This window comes from Electrona antarctica, assembly GCF_951216825.1.
Source record: "Electrona antarctica genome assembly, chromosome: 1".
NCBI classification, from domain to species: Eukaryota; Metazoa; Chordata; class Actinopteri; order Myctophiformes; family Myctophidae; genus Electrona; species Electrona antarctica.
In genome coordinates, this window is record NC_136806.1 from 61,279,788 (window position 1) to 61,304,413 (window position 24,626).

At 42.4% G+C, this 24,626-nt stretch overlaps 1 protein-coding gene across 1 annotated transcript in view; it reads right to left on the reverse strand.

Moving 5' to 3' along the window:
- psd2 (pleckstrin and Sec7 domain containing 2) overlaps positions 1-23,805 on the reverse strand; it is a 43,813-nt gene extending 20,008 nt beyond the window's left edge. Inside the window, exons 1-5 of the mRNA XM_079508563.1 lie at positions 23,174-23,805; positions 10,487-10,675; positions 8,943-9,023; positions 6,837-6,949; positions 5,004-5,062 (exon numbers count right to left, since the gene is read on the reverse strand). Of these exons, the coding sequence (XP_079364689.1) occupies positions 5,004-5,062; positions 6,837-6,949; positions 8,943-9,023; positions 10,487-10,675; positions 23,174-23,295 (564 nt within the window). The 5' untranslated portion in view covers positions 23,296-23,805. The remainder of the gene's footprint in view (positions 1-5,003; positions 5,063-6,836; positions 6,950-8,942; positions 9,024-10,486; positions 10,676-23,173) is intronic.
- Positions 23,806-24,626: the final 821 nt, after the last annotated feature.

Genomic DNA, 24,626 nt, shown 5'->3' on the forward strand with positions numbered 1-24,626 from the left:
TTTTTCAGTCTAGCTTTTACAGTATGTAGGCAGAGTTTAAAATAGGATGCATTTTGCATCCCAAAACGCAGTTTATAGTTAAGGGGTGCAATGAAACAACGACCTCTGCATCCACCGGATGCACTACTGTACTCCGTACAGTACAAATAATACACTATATTTTGCTAGCTTTAGTTATAATAATCATTTTTTCTTCTTTTTTCTACATGAATATAACCACATTATAACCATATATGAAATGAAATGAGAGTTAAATGCTGCAATTCATAATGACTCCTAACGTCGTTGAAGTGGGACTCATAAAATGTCCCTGGGACTCCTCTAAAAGACCATCCCTGCATCCCGGGACTCATTACATTGAAAACCTATTCACATCACTGTGTGGGCTAACTCACTTTTTCCCTCTACTTGTTACTGTATTGTAATTTGTCTACTTGGTTAAGATACATTTCCTTGTTTTGTTTTTCTTGCCTGTGATGCTTCCTGTAAACATGTACTATGAATAAAGCTTAAGCTCTGCACCTGATTTCTCAGCGTTGTTGCAAGACATTGCACTCCTCATTCATTTGAAGTATCTTACTACAGAGACAACGTGTAACCGTGCCTTTTTAAGAGAGTCAGAGGAATACTAACTTTTCCTGACAGCAATTTCTGTCCACAAAAAAAACCCAATCAATTACTGACATTTAAAGGACCACTTCACCACTTTTCAACCTATCTTCATATAATAGGTCCTCACTTTTCTACTCAGTCTGTCTCTCATAGGAGGGCTGTGGGCAGTTTAGAAACCGTCCTCCAGTGACATCATCATGCGGCAGATTATTTTTTAAACAAGATTTTTTTTACAAAAATGTTTAGATTTGCATTATCGTGAGAACGATGGCTTCCATTTTCGCATTGCAACTTTTCAGGACTAGTAAGCCTGCAGTTTCTATTAGCTTGTATTCCCCATCGATGATGTCACTGGAAGACGGTTTCTGAACTGCCCACAGCCCTCCTATGAGACACGGGCCGAGTAGAAAAAAATTGCGCCATTTTTTCATGATTATTAGTGAGGACCTATTATATGAAGATAGGTTGAAAAGTGATGAAGTGGTCCTTTAAGCATTGACCAAAATGATCATGCATTAATTTTTTTCTTTTTTATCGATTTTACAATAAAGCATACAAAATACATGCATTAAATATTGATAGAATTGCAATCTGTTCTCTCGTCATCAGTCTGGGCCATATAAAAAAAAGCATGTGATGATGTTGCTTTGCTGCCTGACAGTGACAAGACGACAACGTGGTCTCTTTTTAGCTTTTAGGGGAAATTTCTAGTGGTTAGTGGTTCATCGCCTGTGTCTTAGTTCCAACCCAGTATTCCGCTATTCTGATGCTATTCTCAGAGCACACCGATACGCCCCCTGCTAAGAACAGATCCGTGTTGTTTTTGGCAGGAAATGTTCTATTTTAGTTTAGTCATAGTCTTTGGAATAAAACTTCATTTAGTTTTAGTGATATTTTAGTCACCTGGAATGTTTTAGTGTTTAGTCTAGTTCTAGTCGACTAAATATCATACGATTTTTGTTGACTAAATCTACAGTTGATTTAGTCGACTTGAAGCTGTCGTAATGACTGATTTTACACTTGCTGAAAAAAGCCGATCTACAAGCTCACAACGTGTCGCAGACTCGCACTGTGTAAAATTACTTGGATGCCTGGACTAATGGATCTCTTGTCCACTAGTCCCTAACATTTTAGTCTAGTTTTTTTATTTGTTGACGAAATTGTCAATATATTTAGTCTTCGTTTTAGTCATCATAGCTTAGTTTTCATTTAGTTTCCATTTAGTTTTCGTCAGTGAAAAAAAAAGGTAGGCGGGCGAACATTTTTCGTCATAGTTTTTCAGTCGACATAATCAACACTGGACCAGGTGTGAGGATGAGGGCTCATGGCCTAGTATGTTAGTACAACAAGCATACTCACCACCTGCAGGGACAGACCAAAGGACCAATTATGTTTAGCAGGGGGTTTGGGGGGGGGGGGGGGGGGAGCGGGAGGGGGTGGGGGTCGAGGGGTCGAAAGAGAGCCGAAGCAGTGGGGGGGGGAAAAAAGAGAGAAACTTATTAGAAGGGAAGGTTCTCCACTATCAGCAGATAGAAGACTGGAAGAGTGACTGTGAGTGGAGAATTATGCTGATTTGATATGCCCGATTTGTGCTTCGCCAACATAACAAGTGCTGTGCAGCGTGTCAACGCCTTTTCATCTGGAGACGGACATTTAGCTCTCAATTTAACCCATTCAGGCCTGACGTCGAAATAAAAAAAGTTAACGTTCGCTCTGAAAGAATATATATTCAAAGATTTGTGCCGCATTTTCACGATTTTTCAAAAATAGCAGACCTACAAGCTCGTAGCGCGCCACTCGGTGGCGCGCTATGAGCTTGTAGATCTGCTATTTTTCAATAGCTAAAGTATAACATAATGCTTAGTTAAAACACCAAAAGAGGATCCCGCCCAGAATGGGTTAAAACGTTTAGGAAAATGTGGAATTCTTTTTTGTGCCCGAGCGACACGTCACACGACACCTTGTTGCTGAAGCACGAATCAGGATTTACAGAGCTTTAACAGGGTGGTCAAGGGCAACTTGTTCGCAACATGGGGTCTAGGGTCACCCAGGGGTCTTTGAGGAGGTTCCAGAGGGTCCGCAAGCTAAATGATTGATAAGTTATACGAACCAAATGGACCCTTATGGGATTGTAATATCGAGAGTGTAAAACTGGAAACTCAGTGGAGCCCGAACAGAGTGCATTTGGTTTGGTCCTTCAAAGTGAAAAAAATCAATCAATGGTCTTCTAGGGAACGCACAAGGCAGGATTAAAGACACTGATGGAGTTGTATCTTCTTAGACCATGAGAGCTCCAGTTTCTTTTTTAAAGCGGATGAGAGTAATAGAGGAGAGGAGAGACAGAAACAGGTCAAAAAGTAGGCCGGGATAAAGAGTGGGAGCGAGAAAGAGAGATAGAGGGAAAGACGAGGGAGCGTGCAGTGTATAGACACTGAGAGAACAAGGCAGGAGGAGACCGGAGCCAAAGGGGAAGCGCAGCAAAAGACAGACGGATACAGAAACCATGTACGTTAACCCAGGGGTTCTCAACCCGTGGGTCGCGACCCCTCGGGGGGTCGCCAAATTATTTTGGGGGGTCCCCAAAATATTTTCAAAAAAAAAAAATAACTTTTTTTAAATTTTATTTTCACGATTTTTCAAAAATAGCAGACCTACAAGCTCACATATGAGCTTGTAGATCTGCTATTTTTCAATAGCTAAATTATAACAATGCTTAAAACACCAAAAGGGGTTCCCGCCCAAAATGGTTTAAGGTTATTGTAGCAGTCAATTTATATTGGGGGTCGGGAGGGGGTGGGGCAGGGGTCCCGAGACGTTGCCAAAGCATTTTCGGGGGTCCCCGGCCAAAAAGGTTGAGAACCCCTACGTTAACCCATTTAGGCCTGACCTCAAAATTAACGATTTTTCAAAAATAGCAGACCTACAAGCTCGTAGCGCGCCACTCGGTGGCGCGCTACGAGCTTGTAGATCTGCTATTTCTCAATAGCTAAAGCATAACATAATGCTAACACCAAAAGGGGTTCCCGCCCAAAATGGGTTAAGACAATACTGAGACAAGACAGACAGATTTTTTACACAATTATGGCAAACAAATTAATGAATTTAGGAGAGAAATACCGACGTACAAATGGAGAAGTCATTGTTAAAAACAGTAGCACAGTTAGTAAGATTAGTAGAACCTTGTCTGTGCAGTGGCAAGCTACATGTGATTACTATAAATCGACCATATTCAAAGGGAGGCCATTTTGCTTCAGGGTCCAGGGGTATTGTCGCCCGCCCACCACCCCCGTCCACAGTGGTGGGAACTAAGTAACTAAGTACAATTTTGAGGTATTTGTACTTTACTGGAGTATTTCCAATTTCCAATACTTCTACTCCACTACATCTCGGATCCAAATACTGTACTTTGTAGATTTTGATTATTATTACAAAACATACATTACCCACTTCAGCCCAATACATAAAAAAAATAAAAAAAAACATTTGAAAATAGCCGATCTGCAAGCTCACAATGCGTCACTTTCAAAAGATGTGTAATACATTTGAAAACTTGAAATGGGGAATTCTGCATAATGAGTATACTTTTACTTTTGGTACTTTAAGTGCCGGTACATTTTGATGCCACTACAATTTAGGCATTTAGCAGATGCTCTTAATCCAGAGCGATTTAACAGTAAGCAAGAACAACACCTGGTAATACGTCAAATACATAAAAATACTAGTCATCAAGAATCATAAGTAATAAGCTAACAACCTAGCAGTAACTTCTAACAGTAGAAAAACTGTACAATAAAGCTATGAGTATACACTATAGAGTGCTATGTCTACATAAAATGCTAGCTAAATGGCCTGGGCCAGCTAAGCGGTCCAGCTAAGCGGTTCGAGTCCCCGATCCCGACAAACTTTGCCGTGTGTCTTCCCTCCATCTCTCTCCCCGTTCCCTGTCAAGCTACTTAGCTATTTAGATTTTTGGGGGTTTATTCATAGATATACATCTATGAATAAAGCCCCAAAAAAATCTAAATGACACAAGTGGAGCCTTTGCATACACGTGCAAGGTCGTCGAGGCTAGGTGCTAAGTGCTACAGCAAGTGATATGGGCTCAGCTGGAGTCTGACGAGGTGCGTTTTCAGACTGCGGCGGAGTGGCGCGCTATGAGCTTGTAGGTCTGCTATTTTTGAAAAATCAAAGAACCACTGACATAGAAACAGGATGTAGAAGACATTTTTAGAATCTGATCTCGGGTCAAAATGGTTTAAGTAAAACATCGGGAGTACTTTCACCACCACTGCCCGCCCCCACCCCCGAGCACCACATACAGTGAGAGCAGAAATGGCCGCCGTGTGAACATGGTCAACGCGACAGAAAACGTAATAAAAGGCAGTCCATACGTGTCCATGTAGGTCGGTGTTGAGCAGCATAAGGGCACAGGTTAACGTGTGGGCTCCATCTGTAATAGAACAATGAACGCACGAAGGTTAAGGTCAGCTGCTGCTCTGTCACTGTCGCACGCACGCACGCACGCACGCACAACTGTGATCGTTTCTAGTTTGTGTTGTAGGTGTAATTAACGGGGGTCAAAACGGCCATAGCGGTCATCACAAATGTGATGAGGTCAGCACATTTGGGCAAGTGGCTATGGCCAAATTTAGCCCAAGGAGTGTTTTTCGTGCTAAACTAATGCTTGGAATGGGTTCAGAATCATGAAAAACCCCTAGTTTGACACGTCACATGCTACTTAAAGTATAATGAAATTTAGAACATTTTGCCTTATATTGGTTGTTGTATGGTACCCCAACTTTCAGCAGCTGTCAAAAATTCCCTTAGGGTGGTTGAACAGAAACCAATGTGGGAGATGTTAGTAGACACTAGACAGACACCCTTACAAACACATTGGTGAAGAACATTCTTGGCAAGAAATGTATTCCCAGATTTGACTAACTAGTACAAGTGGTTCTCAAATGGACCCCCTTAACTCTGAGAGTGTACAAAGGAGAGTTACAGGCCTGCTATAGTCAAATTCAGGGTTAGCTATTTAAGTGGCTTGTGGACAACTTCCACAAGCCGGTATGGCGATGACCCCTGGTAATTAGGAATTTGTTTGTTGATATACATCACCCACAGTAGATTAAACAAAACTACTTGGGGTTACATTAGACAGTCATCTAACATGGTCTACTCATATTGAAAACATAAATAAGAAAATGGGAGGGGGTTTGTCCATGATTAGGAGACGTGCTGAGTTTTTAACTCCAACATCTGCTGTCCAGGTCATCCAGGCACTAGTGATATCCCACCTTGACTATTGTCCAGTTGTGTGGTCCAGTGCAGCTAAAAAGGACCTGCGTAAATTACAAATAGCCCAGAATAAGGCAGCTCGCCTTGCCCTGAACTGCAATACTAGATCTAATACACTGTTAAATCATCAGAAGCTGTCATGGCTGTTGGTGGAGCAGAGATTAGCTGCTAGTCTGGCTGGATTTTTTTAGGAACATTTGTTCAAATAAAAAACCAAAATGCTTATATAAAAACATTCATTATGCCAGTGATAGACACAGACATAATACCAGACATGTTGCAATGGGTCGATTTACAGTGCCTAAGCCAAGAACTGATGCAATGAAGAATACAGTCATGTACAGGGCAATGACTTTCTGGAACTCTCTACCAGTATGCATCACAGAAATTAAGGGTAAAAGGCATTTTAAGAAAAGACTTTTCTTATATATATGGCGAAATTGTAATTCTGTTTATGTCAATATACCAGTTAATGTAATCTAGAGTGAATGCACTAACCGTAGTTGTTGTGCTTTAATGTATTCTTTTTCTTTTCTTTTGTGATATCTGTAATGTTGTTTTTATTTAATTTTTTTTTGTATGTATATTATTCTGTGAGGACCCCAGGAAGAATATATGTTGCCAGGTGTAACAGCTAATGGGGATCCTAAATAAACTAAACCCTTTCTTTGATTTTGTTTAGTAAAAATCCTCATCACCGGCCTGGGCCATGGCTCAATGGTCCAGGCACCTTGGCTGGTAATCCAGTCTGGCAGTGTGCCGCGGGTTCGACTCCCGATCCCGACGGCCTTTACTGCATGTCACTCCCCCATCTCTCTCCCCATTTCCTGTCAGCCTACTGTCTGTCCCTCCATAAAAAATAAATAAAATAAAAAGGCGAAAGCCACAAAAAAACATTAAAAAAAAAAGATCCTCATCACCCTGACCTTCGTACGTTGGCATCTGTGGGTTGCTGTGACAGAAGCGATTGGAGAAATGCACGAGGATCCTCTCTCTCTCCTGGGTTTCTCCCATCAGCGGGAAGGCCTTCAGGAAGGTTCTGACACGTGCAAGAAGGGACAACCGCAATGTCAACAAGAAGTCTGCGTAACATTTTCACAACACGCACGCGCTGAATTGCAATGTTTGCAGAGCAAGGGCACCTTTGTTTTGGTGTTTAACTTTAGCAGGATAAGTCTTGCATTCCGAGGTATGCTACTCTGCTATCGAGCCTGCGTGTTCTTTACCTGTGCGTCTATGATTTGGTGTCGAGGAACAATTCCACCCATGACTAGGTGAGGAACAGTTCTGGGACAAAATGTGAGGCCTACAAAATCGGGGGATTTTTCTTCTTATCAACTAGTCAACTAGTACCAACCAGGTCGACTAGTGGATTTACTAGTCGACTAGTAATGCCCTAGTGTGCGTGCGTCACTGCGGTGTCTCCAGTGCTCCCCCTGGCGGCGAAATTGGTCCTTGGAGCTTTATTATTACACCCGCATCAATGTGTGTTAGGGCTGGGCGATATGACAAAATGTCATATCACGATATAGAATTTGTTTTATCACGATAACGATATACTCACGATATAGCATATTTTTTACGATACCGATTTTTTTTATCTAAAAAATAGATTTTTGTTCAGGCCGAGTACTGTACTGTACTGTACTGTACTGTACTGTACTGTACTGTACTGTACTGTACTGTACTGTACTGTACTGTACTGTACTGTACTGTACTGTACTGTACTGTACAAGCTCTCCTCCCTGGCCTCGTCTGTGTGTTAGGCTGCACAACAGTGACACTTGGTGGTGACAATAATTATGCTATTTCCGTGCTCGGATACAGGGACACAGGGACACACACATAACTGTCTATAGTGGTTGCACCACTCAAAAAACAGGAAAAGAACACTTATGCCAATATCAAACTTATGCCAATTACAATATGTAAAATCACAATATCCAGTCTAATTATATGAATATAATACTGATGCCCTGCCCATGCACAGACAGGCCTAAAGCAAGTACAAAACGAATACAAAATAAAATATATATAATAATAATTATAATTATAATAATAATAATAATTATAATAATAATAATTATTATTATTATTATTATTATGACAATTAAAAAGCAAAAATAAAGAAATAAGACTTTCCCATTCAGACACAGAAGTACAGTCTGCATTAAATTGTCTTATGGAAAAAAGAAATACCTCATGTCACTCACTGCCACACAGTTGTTGTTGTTTCAGTTCATTTTAAGCTCTGTATAGGGAATCAAAATGTTCTGTTGTAGTTGTAGTCACTGTAGTGTAGTTTGTTAAAGACGTTGGGAAGCTTAACGATGTTTAATTGACTACAGGCGATAGAGTGAGAGACAACGTGACTGCGTCGTCAACTCTCCAATGCCCAGCTGTGCGTATGGGAGTGGATGTTTTTCTTTTCCTTTTTTTTTTTGATGATCACAACTTAAGTTAGCGTCTTGTGTTGTTGTTGTTGTTGGAAGCTGTTGCTGAATTAAGGACTTTTCAAATGGAATAATTTATTTGGAACAATAAAACAAGACAGGTAAGAGGAAAGAAGTAGAAGAAGTTTGCACCCAACGGACAAGCTCAATTGTTCAACTGTGTAAAACATGCGTGGCTCACGCAGTTTATCAATTTGACCCAACATGAAACCTGCATTTATAACAGTTACTTTAGTGTTAGGCTACTCCGCTCTGAATCTCGTCAGCCATCATCTCCCTTCATGCATGTTATGAAGGCGCTGTGACGTAAAATACTGCCGTAACGCTTGTTTTGCGACACAACGATATAAACGATAGAGAACATTTTTCACGATAGACATTTTCTATCGTCTATATATGACGATATATATCGTCATATCGCCCAGCCCTAATTGTGTGTAGAGACCAACAGCAGGTACGCTAACGTTATGAATTACCTTTCAATGTTACAGGAAGATGTGTTGTTTTAATAACGCACCCTTAATGAAAAGCAAATGCTACAAGCACGCCTGTGCCGACAGTGCATTCATTAGTCATTACCTCAGCGCCCGATCCAACGTCAGTCCAGAGAAGTCGAAGAAACTCAGATACTCCGACGCCACCAGCTGGCTGAAGTCATTACTGCAGGGGAGAGAGAGAGAGAGAGAGAGAGAGAGAGAGAGAGAGATACAGCATCAGCACATTAACCCAGTTAGGACTGAGGCCGATTCTAAAAAAAAATCACACCCGTGTGAAGTGATCGGCGCTAAGTCTAACTCATGTTGATTAGGTGATGTAATAGTGATTTAAAACAAACGGTGCCAACACAAACATTAAACGCGATTAACAATAAAGAGACAATATGATGTAAATGAGGCACATTATGACGTAAATTTTCTCTTCATTGTCAATGGCCTTTACGAAACAAACCTGTGTATAGGAAGGGCTGGCGCCCCTCAAAATATATATATATATATATATAAATCCTAAAAGTTTTCTGAAAAACCTATACTGTATGTTTCTATGTCAGTGATGCTCAACCTTTTTCATGTCAAGGACCCCCAGAATTATCTGAATTTGGCCGCGGACCCCCATCTGAAAATATGTTGTTCCAGAGACCCTTCTTTGCTTCCGGGGGGGAAGCAAAGATTTGAGTTAAAAACGTTCGCTCTGCAAGAATATATATTCAAACATTTGTGACACATTTTCCAGATTCCAGAAGCTCGTAGCGCGGCACTCGGTGCTTGTAGATCTGCTATTTTTGAGTGGTGCAAACCACTCCAACAACTGGCTTTGTTAGTACCCGTGTGTGTTTGTGCCTGTACGGGTGAGCATGGTTGCTATGGTTAGTATGTGACGTCACTGACATCACCGACATCACCGACATCACGTTGAGACTGAATTCATGCGGAGAGTACTTATGACACAGATGCTTTCCTGGTTCTAATGTACAGTAACTATAACAATAAGTGTATTTGCACCACTCAGTTCACACGGGTGTGATTTTTAGCTAATGAAGTATAACATAATCCTTAACCCATTCTGAACGGGAACCCCTTTTGGTGTTTTAAGCATTGTTATACTTTATTATACCACAGGTCGTTTCGAGGAAGCAATCTGATTGGTTGAAACAGCCTTCTAGCCGTGGGTTAAACCAGCACCATTCACCACCTAATCAAAACAAAGAATTCAGCTGCTCTGCGTCTGCTAGCAAACTCGGTGGCTAGGCTAGCTAGTTTCTTGGGACATTTGTGGTCGTAGTGACTACATCTGTCATTAAAAAAAAAAATCTTTCAGCGATTTTCTAAGTTTTAAGGGTAACTGTTGTATAATTGCAATATTACACGAGAGGGTGTGGTTTAACGTGACTATTGCCACTTCAGTGATGCTTGCGGAACTCGACTTTGTCTCGTTCCTGACCGCATCCCTGTCGTGGCAATAATCACGTTAAACCCACACCCTCTCGTGTAATATTGATTAAGTATGTATAGCAGATCTACAAGCTCATAGCGTGGCACGGTGGCACTCGATCTGCTACTTTTGAAAAATCATGAAAATGTGGTGTGTGTGTGTGCGCGTCTGCGTGCGTGCGTGCGTGCGCTCACTTCTTGCCCAGGTGTCTGGCCACGTCGCAGCGCTTGAAGCCCTCGAGGTGGTAAAGGCGCTTGGCCAGCCTCTTGGCGCCGTCGCAGTCTGCACGTTGGCAGCCGTTGGCCAGCGTGTCCGTGCTGCCGCCGCCGCCGCGGTCCAGGCGCTCCTCCGAGTCCGACAGCACCTCCGTGAGGTTGGCATCGCTGAGGGAGAATACACAAACGCACATTGCAGGTCGTATACGGGTTGGGCTCTATGCAGACAGAACATGGGTCTCTACTTCCTTCACAGGTGTTACCACTGATACTAATGAAGGCTCTGTGTTCCGTTCTTCTGGTCAAACGGAGTCAGGGTGCTGTATATTGGCTCACTGGGAGCACTCCGCTACACCAGTGGGTCTCAAGGTGCACTCGTATAGCCCATTGCAAATGGTAAACGGTGCATTTAGCACCTTTATATATATATATATATATATATATATATATATATATATATTATTATTAACCCATTTTGGGCGGGAACCCCTTTTGGTGTTAGCATTATGTTATGCTTTAGCTATTGAAAAATAGCAGATCTACAAGCTCATAGTGCGCCACCGAGTGGCGCGCTACGAGCTTGTAGGTCTGCTATTTTCTTTTAAATCGAAGAACGACTGACATAGAAACATAGCTTTTTCAGAAAACTGTCAGGATGTAGAAGACATTTTTAGAATCTGATCTCAGGTCAAAATGGGTTAAAGATTTGATAGTATCAAGTGAAGATAGACAGGAGGGAGGGAGAGTGAGAGAGAGAGGGGGAGAGACACGCAGCGAGGGTCGTCATGAACGGGACGCGAACACACGATGCGCTGTCAGGCCAAAGCCTATACTGTATGTGGCATGCACCTGGACCACTTGGCCAGCACCTTCGAGGCGCTTCACAATGCACATTCACCCACTCACTCTCACCCACTCACACTCTCACACACAAACCTGGACAGGAACCAACCTGCTCATCGGGAGGGGTTCAGAGTCTTGCTCAAGGACACTTTGACACTATCCTGAAAGAACGCTCCCTTTTCTTAGCATATAGAGGGGCGGGATCAAACCAGAGCTGGAAACGGACGCCAACGTCCCTATAGAGCAGGAGTGCCCACACATGGGACCGGCTCAACAAGATCTACCCATCAAACAGATTATCCCATTGCTGAAAATAGTTAAAAAAAATATGTACCTGAGGGGGCTTTGGGATAGCAGCGATGGTGTTTTAAAAGACAAACACACTTGGAATGGGAAATAGAGGGGTGGAAATGGAGTTGGAAGTGTTTTCTTGTATAACTTTGTAATGCTACTACAGCTGTTTGTGCGAAACACTCTTGAAAACAAAGTATTGCATAAGCCCTTTTTGATGTCAATCAAGTCAACAAGTCAAGTGGCAGAAAAATAGTTTAAAAAATATATATATTTAAATTATATATTTTTAGGGGAATGTCATGTGATCTACCAGCATAGCCTTTGTGATCTACTGGTAGATCACGATCTACCTTTTGGGCACCCCTGCTATAGAGGGTGTGCGTGTGACATCATCGTACCTGGAAGTTATGCGGGAACGCCCACTGAGTGGCAAAAACTACTTTCTGGCCTTGCAAGCCCATTCATCCAAACAGAAAAGTCCTGTCTGATTGCATTAAACAATGTTAAACTCACCAACATTGCAGCTGTACGAAAAGCTTGAATGATCCTCTTTTTATCTGCAAAGTTTTTGTTTCATAAAAATCCACCATAGAAACGTTATGAGCTACTTTCTGTCAAGAAATGCCCTGCATTTGATTATTTTGCTAAGTGTCAGAGTTCGGAAGTGCTTGCCTCATGCATTATGTGACATTTAGAAACAGGTGGTACGCAGGACGGTTGAGTGATTTCCAACGAGCGCTTCCAAACTCCAACACTCCATGCTGCTCAATGTTTTGCCACTCAGTCTAGATGAGGGGGGCGTGTCCTGATGGGAAAATCATGCCTGTGCATACTCTCTATTGGTTCACCAACCTATGCCAGCCTCCCCTCCCCTCCCCCCACCCTGTAGAACACAGGGGAGAACACAGACGTCACCAAATTCTGGAGCGACGCCCCTCTCTGCACTTATTGGTTAGCGACGCCACATTTCCCAGGCTCTTCTTTCTTCTTTTGAAAACAAAAACACCTGCGGTCCACAAGGCTATACTAACTCAACACTAACTGAGTCTGGGGGAGCCGGGATCGAACCGGGAACCTTTCTAACAACACCTGTTAACGGTACAAAACAGAAAAAGTACCAAAAATCACGGCACGCCATCTTTAATGACTATTACAGTATCACCATTCCTGAGGGTGATACATACACTGTTGACACAGAGATAGAGTAGACAAATAATAGTCTCACAGCTGGTGGGACATTTTTCTATTTTTGAGTGGTGCAACCACTCCAAGGAACAGCAATGTCCGTGTCCGTGTGACACCTATGTGACTCGTGTTAACCTATGTTTGTGTGTGACTCATGTGTGACTCATGAGTACCAGTAGGGGCGCTGTCGTGCCAGAAACAGAGAGAGACAAATAGTGCTGCACTGTTGCCTGCTAATGAGAGCGAGAGAGAGAGAGGGGGGGGGGGTGTAAGGGGGGGAGTTGCACCACTCAGTTCACACGGGTGTGATTTTGTGTAGTACCACCGCGACGTTAGACGGCGTAGACACACCAGGCCAATTTGTGTGGCGCATTCTCAACTAAGAAGAAAACTCAATTAGAGGTTATAAAATATACATGGACGCCGCCGCCAACACAGAAGCTCATTAAAAGTCAAATGACTTTCAAGTGACTTCAGATGTCATTGGCCTGGTTTAATTGCCACTGAATAATCGACATTATTACTGCAGGCTGTGGAAGGGCCCATTTCTACTAGAATTCTACCTCCCCCAGCTGTCTTCAATACGCGTCACTCAGTGACATGAGTTATTTTGATCCAGGGTTTCATGCCGTTATACAATCATTCACCATAGTGTCAAATCACACTGAAGATTATGCAAAGGCTAAACTTGCGTCATTTAGATTTATAATTTAACATACTATGTAGACGTAGCACTCGATAATGTATATTAGGTCCTTAACGCATTTTGGGCGGGAACCCTTTTTGGTGTTTTAAAGCATTAGGTTATACTTTAGCTATTGAAAAATAGCAGATCTACAAGCTCATAGCGCAGCACCGAGTGCCGCACTATAAACTTGTAGGTCTGCTATTTTTGAAAAATCGTGAAAATGGGCCTCAAATCTTTGAATATATATTATCACAGAGTGAACATTTTAACTAAAAATCTTTGCTTCTGGGGAGGTCCCTGGAACAACATATTTTCAGATGGGGGGGGCGGAGGCATATTACATATAATTTGTGGGGTCCTTGACATGAAATATTGAGCAACACTGATACAGAAATATAAGGTTTTTCAGGAAACTGTCAGGATTTTGAAGACATTTTTAAAAAATGTTGATGTCAGGCCTAAACGGGTTAAATGATTCTTGATGACTATTTCTATGCATTTGATGTATTACCATGTGTTGTTCTCTCTACTGCAAGTCGCTGTCTGGATTCAGAGCGTCTGCTAAATGCCCTAAATTGTATTTCACGGTGCAATTAAATGTATAAACGCGGGTCACAGTGATATGACGTGATGTCAAGTGATGTTTCCTTTCTAGGTCTCATCTAATCACTTGGCTAATCTAATTATCGAGGCCTCGCTCTATTGAAACGGGCTGCATATCTCCGGACAGTAGCAGTGGCCTTAATACATCTAACCTAACGGACCCATTGGATCACATGATATATAATGCCGCCCTTAATAGTGCATAGTAAAATCCTGTGTTCATTTATGCATCCAACGTTTTTATTTCCAGGGAGAAAAAAAAAGTCTGGGTCCGAGTCCACTTCAATACGGCATAGAGTAGCGCAAACATCGCTCACTCTCTGCTGATTTCTGATCGTCTGCACCTTTGTTAAATTGACACACACGCACACATAACATAAGTAATTAGTCTCATGTCGCGCAGCTGCGCATAGTTTCTCCCGGCGGATCCTGCCGGGAGCTGCCTATGCCATAAAAAGCATAGGTGAGTTCCAGGCTACTATAGGCATGTCACGACTATGACATTTCACTTCATTGTGGTTCTTTTTTTTAATTTTTTTATACAATTTTGTAACTAGTGATGCACCGAATATTCGTCCGCAGAAAATATTCGGCAGAAAATGGCTAAAAAATGCACTTTCGGCCTGTTCGGTTTCACCCCGAATAGGCAGAAAATATATCACCGATTAGTGTACATGCAATTAATGCATTCAAAAGAGCTGAATAAATGTTTTATGGACCCATAATAGCAATTATTATTTAAGTTAAGTTTTGCCATGACTATTTATTTTGCCATAAATCAGGTATCTTTAACGCCAGGGCTCCACCGGACGCGTTGCGTTGCGTCTGCGTCGCGTCAAAAAACGCACCGGTTCAATTTTAATGCACGCGTCGCGTCTCCGTCAACGCGGGCAGTGGAGCCACCCTTCATTGATTAAAAAGGGAACATTCCCTGACGGTGACGGAGACGCGACGCTGACGCGCCCGGTGGAGCCCGGCCGTAAGGTATGGTCATGACAGCAATGGTAGGAAAAAAGATATACAATATTAATCATATTCGGTATTCGGTTTCGGCCAATAATTTCCCTTTCGGTGCATCCCTATTTGTAACCCATTTTTTCACCCAGTGTCAATTATCTAATGTAATCCTGGGCGCTACACTTCCTCTGCCAACCTGGGGGGGGGGGGGGGGGGGGGGCGGCAGCGGACTGAGCACATGCTTCCTTCTATGCATGAGGAGCCCAAGCTGCTTCTTTTCACCTGACAGGGGGAGAGTTTCCCCGGTTGGACGTAGCGCGTGTACACTCTCAAGAGTTACAGACCCATAAGGGTCCATTTGGTTCCAAACTATCATTTAGCTGGGGACCCCCTGGAACTCCCTCAAGGACCCCTGAGGGTCCCCGGACCCCACTTTGGGAACCACTGGTTTAGGCTTCATAAACAAAAGTTGCACAGGGCTTAAATGAACTTCAATGTACACTGACATACAGTATATAAATAACTTAATACTTTCAAAACAAATTAATAGTGGAAAATAGCAGATGTACAAGCTTGTAGATCGGCTTATTTCCACTATTTTTCAACATGGAAATGATGATGATGATTATGCAAAGAATAATTGTGATTATCTCAAATAATTGTGATTAGATGTAATTATGTGATAATTGTGACAGGCCTAGAGATACAGTAGGATACATTATCCGAGTTACATTCATAATGAAGACTTTATTATGCGCATATATGAACATGTCCAGCACTTGAACAGACGAATAAATGCCTGTGTCGTTTGGGCGGGAACCCGTTTTGGTGTTTTAACTAAGCATTATGTTATACTTTAGCTACGAGCTTGCAGGTCTGCTATTTTTGAAAAATCGTGAAAATGTGCCTCAGATCTTTGAATATATATTCTTTCAGAGTTTCAGTTTTTTCAAATCTTTGCTTCTGGAGGGTCCCTGGAACAACATATTTTCAGATGGGGGGGGGGGGGGGTGTCGGTGGCATATTTCATATCATTTTCTTGACATGAAATATTGAGAACCACTGATATAGAAACATGAGGTTTTTCAGAAAAAAATACATTTTTTTAAAAAGATTTTTTTGAAAAAGATTTTTTTTAAATATCGACGTCAGGCCTAAACGGGTTAATAAGCAAATGGAACTGAAGCCATGTCTCCGAGGAACTGGAGCGTTTACTACTTCCCCTCCTCTCAGTGGAAACGTAATTTGGGGCATCTGTCTATCTGTGCATCTGGTGTGATACCGTCAGCATTCCCCACAGATGATTCATGTTGCCGTTGTTGTTGTTTTTTCTTCTTGGAACAAATCAGATTAGGTCAATTGCGTTAAGCGTCCTAAATTCAATACACAGCGCTGTGTCATCGGGGGTGAAGTGCTGGTTACCGTAGACCAGGGCGGAAGCAGGGCGACGTCTGGCCGAGGAAGAGACGCTTGGGGAACAGGGGGAGTATGAACGTTCGGGAATAAAGTTTTGTTTTTAAAAACACGTTCTTGTATGTCGCGTATCCTGTGTGTGCGTCCTCCTGCTTAAAACCAATTTTGGGCGGGAACCCCTTTTGGTGTTTTAAAGCATTATGTTATAATTTAGCTATTGAAAAATAGCAGATCTACAAGCTCATAGCGCGCCACTCGCGAGCTTGTAGGTCTGCTATTTTTGAAAAGTCGTGAAAAAGGGGCCACAAATCTTTGAATATATATTATTACAGAGTGAACATTTTAACTCAAATCTTTGCTTCTGGGGGAGAGGTCCCAGCTGGAACAACATATTTTCAGATGGGGGAGGCGGAGGCATATTACATAACATTTTTGGGATCCTTGACATGAAATATTGAGCACCACTGATACAGAAACATGAGGTATTTCAGAAAACTGTCAGGATTTAGAAGATTTTAAATTTTAAATTTTGACATCAGGCCTACAGTAATACATGTGTGCGTAGACATGTGTGTATGGTGTGCGCGGTAGCGGTATATACACACACACAGTAAGACACAATCTCAGCACACATGCATAGACATACAATCGGCCAAATGCCTGTATACTGTATTAAAGGGGCATTCCACTCATTTTCAACATTTGACTATGTCATTAATATACCTTAGAGCTGTTGTGTGGAAATAATAAAAAGTCCCCCCATTCTGTGTTCCCTAGAACTGTATGTAAGTATGACATGGTGAATCACATCTTGATAACATCATCAAGATGTGTTTCACCATGTTAATGATTTTTTTTCAGACCTCCTTTATTATTTCCACACAACAGCTCTATGGTATATATTAATTACATAGTAAAAGGTTGAAAATTAGTGGAATGCCCCTTTAAAGGTGCATGCCCAATTGAACACACACACACACACACACACACACACACACACACACACACACACACACACACACACACACACACACACACACACACACACACACACACACACACACACACACACACACACACACACACACACACACACACACACACACACACTAGTGAGAGAGATAGACCTTATAAATCATTCAAAAGTCAGTCAAAGTGCTAAAACAAATTGCCAGGCTCTCCAATGCAGTCTGTGAATGACATGCGCACATTCCTACTAACTAACAGATCTACACGTCGTAAAACGGAATGCCGAACAGATTCGGCTGACTAATTCGGTTAGTTATGATTTCGTTCTTGACAGTGAAAAAGGGTACTCGTCTACTCGACAAACATTTTTCATAGTTTCAGTCGACGAAACACTGACGTGAACGCATGTTCACATGTGGATACAGACGGCAGTGGCTCAGGGGTAGAGTGGCCGGATGGGAACCGCAAGGTTCCCAGTTTGATCCCTGTGGGCTCCCCCCAGAGTTAGTGTCGAAGTGTCCTTGACAGCAAGACTCTGAACCCCTAATTGCTCCCGATGTGCAGGTTGGTGCCTTGCATGGTTTCCGCCGCCATCAGTGTGTGAATGTGTGTGTGAATGTAATGCACAATATGTAAAGCGCCTTCGATAAAGGTGCTATATAAATGGTAAATGGTGCATTTAGAATGGAGCCTTTATCCAAGGCGCTTTACATAGATTGTGCATTACATTCACCCATCCACACGCACATTCATACACCGATTGCGGCGGAAGCCATGCAAGGTACCAACCAGCACATCGGGAGCAATTTGGGGTTTAGTGTCTTGCCCAAGGACACTTCGACATGTAGACAGGAGGAGCCGGGATTCGAACCGCCGACCCATGGATCATTGGACGACCTGCTCTACCTCTTGAGCCACAGTCGCCCTTGAGCCATATAAATGCACCATTTACCATTTACAGACACACATGTATGCAGGCACAAACATACACAATGCGAGGAAGAGGGTGAGTTTAAGAGAGAGTGACAGAAGACCAAGAGACAGACCTCATCATCAAATATTCAACATAGGCCTTGTTATGGGCCAAGTGACAGACAGTAAAACCACTCAAACTCAAACTGTGACTGTCCTGTTCTTATGTCCTCCGGCTGTGTATTCTCTCTGTGTGTGTGTGTGTGTGTGTGTGTGTGTGTGTGTGTGTGTGTGTGTGTGTGTGTGTGTGTGTGTGTGTGTGTGTGTGTGTGTGTGTGTGTGTGTGTGTGTGTGTGTGTGTGCGCTGTGAGAGAGCATGATGCAGCATGTCAGTGACTAATACTAATCTTCGTGATTTTGTCCCATCCACACCCACAAGGTGTGCCTGCAATCAGGAGGGGTGTGTGTGTGTGTGTGTGTGTGTGTGTGTGTGTGTGTGTGTGTGTGTGTCAGAGAGAGAGACACAGAGAGAGAGAAAGAAAGAGAATTACTGTCAAGTCCATCTGCTGAGGCTTGCAGACAGATGCAATAAAGGGAGTTGCAACTAGGCTATATGAAAATGTCAACACCAACCGTTCTAGTCGAACACAATTCTACTGAGATTTGAACGGATTTGTCTTGTCAACCATATCAACTTACTTAGCCTATGACTTAAGAAAAAGCTGTCACCTGCTATACAAATATCAGAAAGAGTATTAAAAACTGTCACCTGAAAGGCGAAAGCCACAAAGAAAAAACATTACAAATAAAAAGAAAACTGTCACCTGCTATACAAATATCAGAAAGAGTATTAAAAACAGCCACCTGCTATACAAATATCAGGATTTTTTTTTAAAGCGTCACCTGATATACAAATATCTGGATATCTGGAAAAATTATACAAACTGTCACCTGATATACAAATTTAAAAAAATGATAAGTCTACTTTCCAAAGTCCTGTTCTTTCCCTTTTCAATCCGACTGGTTCATCAATCGTAATATATATAAAACCTTTTACATTAATTTAAGAGCAAGAGTCCAACCTTCCTTCATAGTCTCTGAATGCTATACATCCAATCCACTTTATTTATATAGCACATTTTACAACGCAGGGTTGGAAAATGTGCTGCACAGAAAACAAACTGAAAACTAAATGCACTGTAGCTAAAACACAGAAAAGCATCCGAGTCTAGAACTAATCCCAGGCGGGAATCGCCAGCATTTTGTTAGGAGCGTTAGTGCTCCAACGCCTGGCTTTTTAAATGACATCATATGGCAAGTCTATGGACTTTGAATGCTTGCTTAGGGCACGTTTAACAAACAGTGGCAGCCAAGTCTATGGACTTTGAATGTTTGCTTAGAGCACATTTAACTCACTCAGTGCCACAGGACGCTTTTGGACGCCTCCCCCATATCAAACAGTGGCAGCCGAGTCTATGGATTTTGAATGTTTGCTTTAGAGCACTTACAAATATACATTACCAGGCGCCCCTCACGTCACACGAGTGTGATTTTTAATATCCATTTCTGCTAAACAGCAAGCTATGCTTAGATGGTTTTGATTTATATTACGAGACATTTGCGCCACTGTAAAGACGAAACAGAAGTGAAGTCCTCACACAGCTTTAGTCCTCAGTGTTTATTTTATTTAAAACACTGACATTCCCACTTTGTGGATAAAGGATATACTTAACTATTTCTGCAGCTAGGGTTCAAATAATGCAGCTAGGGTTCTTACGAGAACCAAAAAAATATGACCATATTATCCCGGTTCTGGCCTCACTCCATTGGCTTACTGAAATGTCTATTAGATGATTTGAACACATTTTGTTCCAAAAATGTGTTTTGCAAAAATCCACCTGTTGGTGGTGCTATAACAGGCCAATGTGAAAAGGGTGAGATATATTCCTCAGCCTAGTGGAAAGTGCGTGAAAGATTTCACGTAAATTGCACGCTGCATTCATGATTTGAGGCTTTTCGTTCAAACAGGGCCAATTCTGCAAACTTTGAAAGCCAATGTTAGCCAATAGAGCGTTGCAGTCCCGCCCCCTACCAACGCCCAGGAAATGATTCCCGGTTCATTTTCCTCATAGACATTTTAAAAAGTATTTATTTAAAGACCTTTTAAGCCTCGTACAAAGCCAACTCTTGCCATGACAAATCATAACAAACAAAATTTTTCGGGGCGAACAAATAATTAGAAAGAAGAAGAAAACGGCAGGTTACAAAACTTTTTTCTTCGACTATGCATGCACCTCATGGTACCACAGCACCTCAAAGGCCATTCAAACAAGGCCCCAGACATCCCAAAATAAACTGGCCAGGCTACCTTACTCCCAGAACCCACCTCACCCCTGCCCATTTTGATAGGCAGGAATGGCTTATAGGGTTGACGACAGAGTACAGCATCTTGCAATGGGCCTGGTCTACAAGATTCGCTACACCTGTCAAAATACTTCCTTAATGTCAACAAAGTCCACAATCACAACACCAGAGGGACTTCAACAAACCACGTGCAACCCAGATTCGGCTCAAACAAGGCGTTAAATTAATTTAGCTCCTATGCCACCAAAATGTTGGAAATCCCTATACCAACAGCCATTAAGAAATGTAAATCCCTAGACTCCTTCAAAACTGCTCTCAAAGGCTGCAATTCGAAACCGGCCTCTGTAAAAAGTCCCCCCCATTTTCCCATACTGTACACGTTTTTTCCCTTTTTGCCACCACCAGGCCGAAGGCATGGGGAGAGAGTATGTTTTGCACTCCGTCCGTCCGTCCGTTTGTGTGTCCGTAAGTCGGCGTGTCCGTCTGTGGACAGCTAATCTCTGGCACCATTGGCTTGATCGCAGCCATACTCTGCACACACACACACTCCCTGAATGCCACAGCTGAACCTCTGCCCCAAGGTTTTCACATTGGCCTCTTATAGCGCCACCAGGAGGCCGCTTTGTGCAAAACTATTTTGTGGACAGTACACCTACAGATTTTGTCCAAACATTACGCAAATTGGTACACAGTCTCTCTAGAGCCATTCAACGAAACCGGTCTTTCAGATTTTTCAGACTCCATCCTGATTGGCTAATATTGGCTTCCAAAGTTCGCAGGAGTGCTCAGTTACAAACAAAATGCCGCAAATCATGAACACATCGTGTGATTTCCGTGAAATTGTGCACGCACATTCCCACTAGGCTGAGGGAGAAATACCACTGGAACATTTTCAACTCGGCCTCATGGTGGCGCTATAACTGGCCGATTAGTGTTTTCACCTCTAATTGCACGGATCTGTGTGAAACTTTGTATGCCAACTCCCTAGAGGCCAAGGAAAAACCTTTGCCTGGAATTTTTCACATCTGCTCTTTATAGCGCCACCAGGAGGTCGACATATGTAAAACACATTTTCTAATATTACTCCTTCAGATTTTATCCAAAAAAAATATTCATGCAAATCGGTACACATGCTCTCCATAGTCATGTGATCAAGAAGAGTTTGTTTGATTTCTCATAATCCATCCTGATTGGCTACGATTGGCTTCTAAAGTTTTCAGGAGTAGCCCGCTTTGTACAAATTGCCAAAACTCCTCAACGCAGCGTCCGATTGCGGTGAAACTGTGCATGCATATTCCCACTAGGCTGAGGAAGCAATGCCACTTGACAGTTTTCAAATCAGCATCATGGTGGCGCTACAACAGGCCGCGACACACACACACACACACACACACACACACACACACACACACACACACACACACACACACACACACACACACACACACACACACACACACACACACACACACACACACACACACACACACACACACACACACACACACACACACACACCATTTTGCCAAACATCACACACGTCCACCACTTTTTTGTATTGACCTGCACTTTCGTTTGAAATGTACCCATTCTACATCAATCACTGGTACTTTTAAACTCATTGCTGGAGCTGGACAGGAGCAAATGGTTGGCTATTATTTCACAATATTAGAAATCAAATGCAGAGAATAATCATTCTTTAACAAGACTGATGTTACTATAGTGCCAGTTAGGACTCTCAGGAGGTTGAGGCTCTATAGCTATAGGGTAAATATATATTTCAATGACAATGGTTGCTATACAATAGGCAGGCACTGTTTGTTTGTTTGTTTGTTTGTTTAGTCAGTTTTACACACCACCCACACATAGCCGTAATGTTTGGTTTGTTCGCCTACTAGAATTTATTTTCAATTTGGAGCACCCAGCCACCCACCCTTCTGATATCATATCAAATACATTATAAAGAGTTCCAGTAAATCCCATTTTTATCAGAAATAAGCACAACATCCTTTATAGTATTTTTCCTGTAGAAAATGTAGGCATGATAATAATTATCTCCATTAGTTGCACCTGCCAGAGTGCTTCAGATCATGATATAATTGTTGTAGACTATTTAAAGTCCATTCATGAGCATGATGAGCTAATAAGCCTCTCTCATCTAAAAAGATAACGTAACAGTACACTGGTGGTTTCGCAAAACCGCTGGTATAGTGGTTTTAATACTTTTCTGATAAAAAAAAACATTACAGATTTTTATGCTTTTACTTCGTTTTGATCGTGTTCACTTCACACTCCCTGTAACTATAGCATACGTTGCCTACACTACATTTTGCCACGCAACACACAGACAGCACAACGTTCCCACCCCGATTGCGACGTGTATACAAACTGAAACTTCACAGGGGTTTTTAACAAGTTTGCGAAACATTAAAACTTACAGCAGCTGCAGCAAGAAGTCAAAATGGACATCATATTCCTGCTTCCACATCGTCGCTGCCCGCACTTCTTCTTCTAATCTCGGGTGAACTGATCGGTGGTCAGGGGACGACAGCCTCATCATCCAGCCAGTCAGCCCAGTCAGTCGCGATATAATCGGTCAAATCCGCGTCGGTATTGTTGTTGTGATACAATAAAACAGACCAGGTCACACCACCACGGGACGGGAATGGGATACGACGAAGCCCCGCATTGTTGTTTTTTTAGTCCCCCCGGTTAGAAAATGAAACCAGACCGTTTCATCATGCTTTTCCTCCAACTGGATTTGTTGTGTGTTCCCTTGATGTTTCTTGGAGAGGGTCGGACGGGACGTCCACCCACCCACCAACCTCCTAGTAGTCCCACCACAAGAGAGGATGTGAGGGGGCGGAGCAGGCGAGCTACCAGAAACTTTATGAATTATAATAATGTTCCTTAGCTGTGTGTGTGAGTGTGTGTCGCGCGCGAGTTGTACAATGGATCTGTGTAACCGAGCCAAGTGACTTCCTCTGCACGGAACACAATAACGGCCAATATCATTCAGGCCACACAGTTGACCATTTTATTACTGTTCTGCAGCTGCTTTAGCCGGCGGTCGCGGGAACCAACATGAAGGTTTAGATTGAGGCAGCAATAAGCAACGTGTTTAATATTGAAAATGAATGAACTCACAATAACGAGGAAAGCAAATTTTAAACTCGCTCGCACGGGCACGCGCGCGCGCGCACACACACACACACACACACACGATTACGAGAGGTTATAGGTGGGAGCTAGTGCAGATTTAATTTACAATTTAGGCATTTAGCAGACGCTCTTAATCCAGAGCGATTTACATTAAGCAATAACAAAAGCATGGCATACATCACATAGGCTGCGTAAACTAAGAACATAACAGTGGAGTATCTATGTAAACTATACATACTATACTATATAATATATTATACATGTGTACTATAAAGTGCACATGTTTCAGTTTCAGTTTTATTCTGTTGACTTGGCTGAATAATACCTATATAGAATGCAATGTGACACCGACTGACTCACACACGAGACACAAACATGCAAACGCACACGGATTCCTTTCTAACTTACTTAGTTTAAAAAATATGTTCAGACACTCAGAGACACACAATCACATTGTATGCTGATGTCTATCTCAAAAGTGTAACACTGCGTGCACACATTCATGTCACTGTCACGCACATGTACGCGCACACGCACACACACAACATCAACAACACGGAAACATGCACACATCCTTCCAGTATCAGATGTTATATTGGCCACACTACTGACACATCCCTGCATGCACTCCCTATATCTCTCTCCATCTAAATCCCTCCTTCCTCTTTCTAATCTGGGGGGAAGGAGAAGACAAGAGGAGGCGAGAGGAGAGAGGAGAGAGGAGACCGA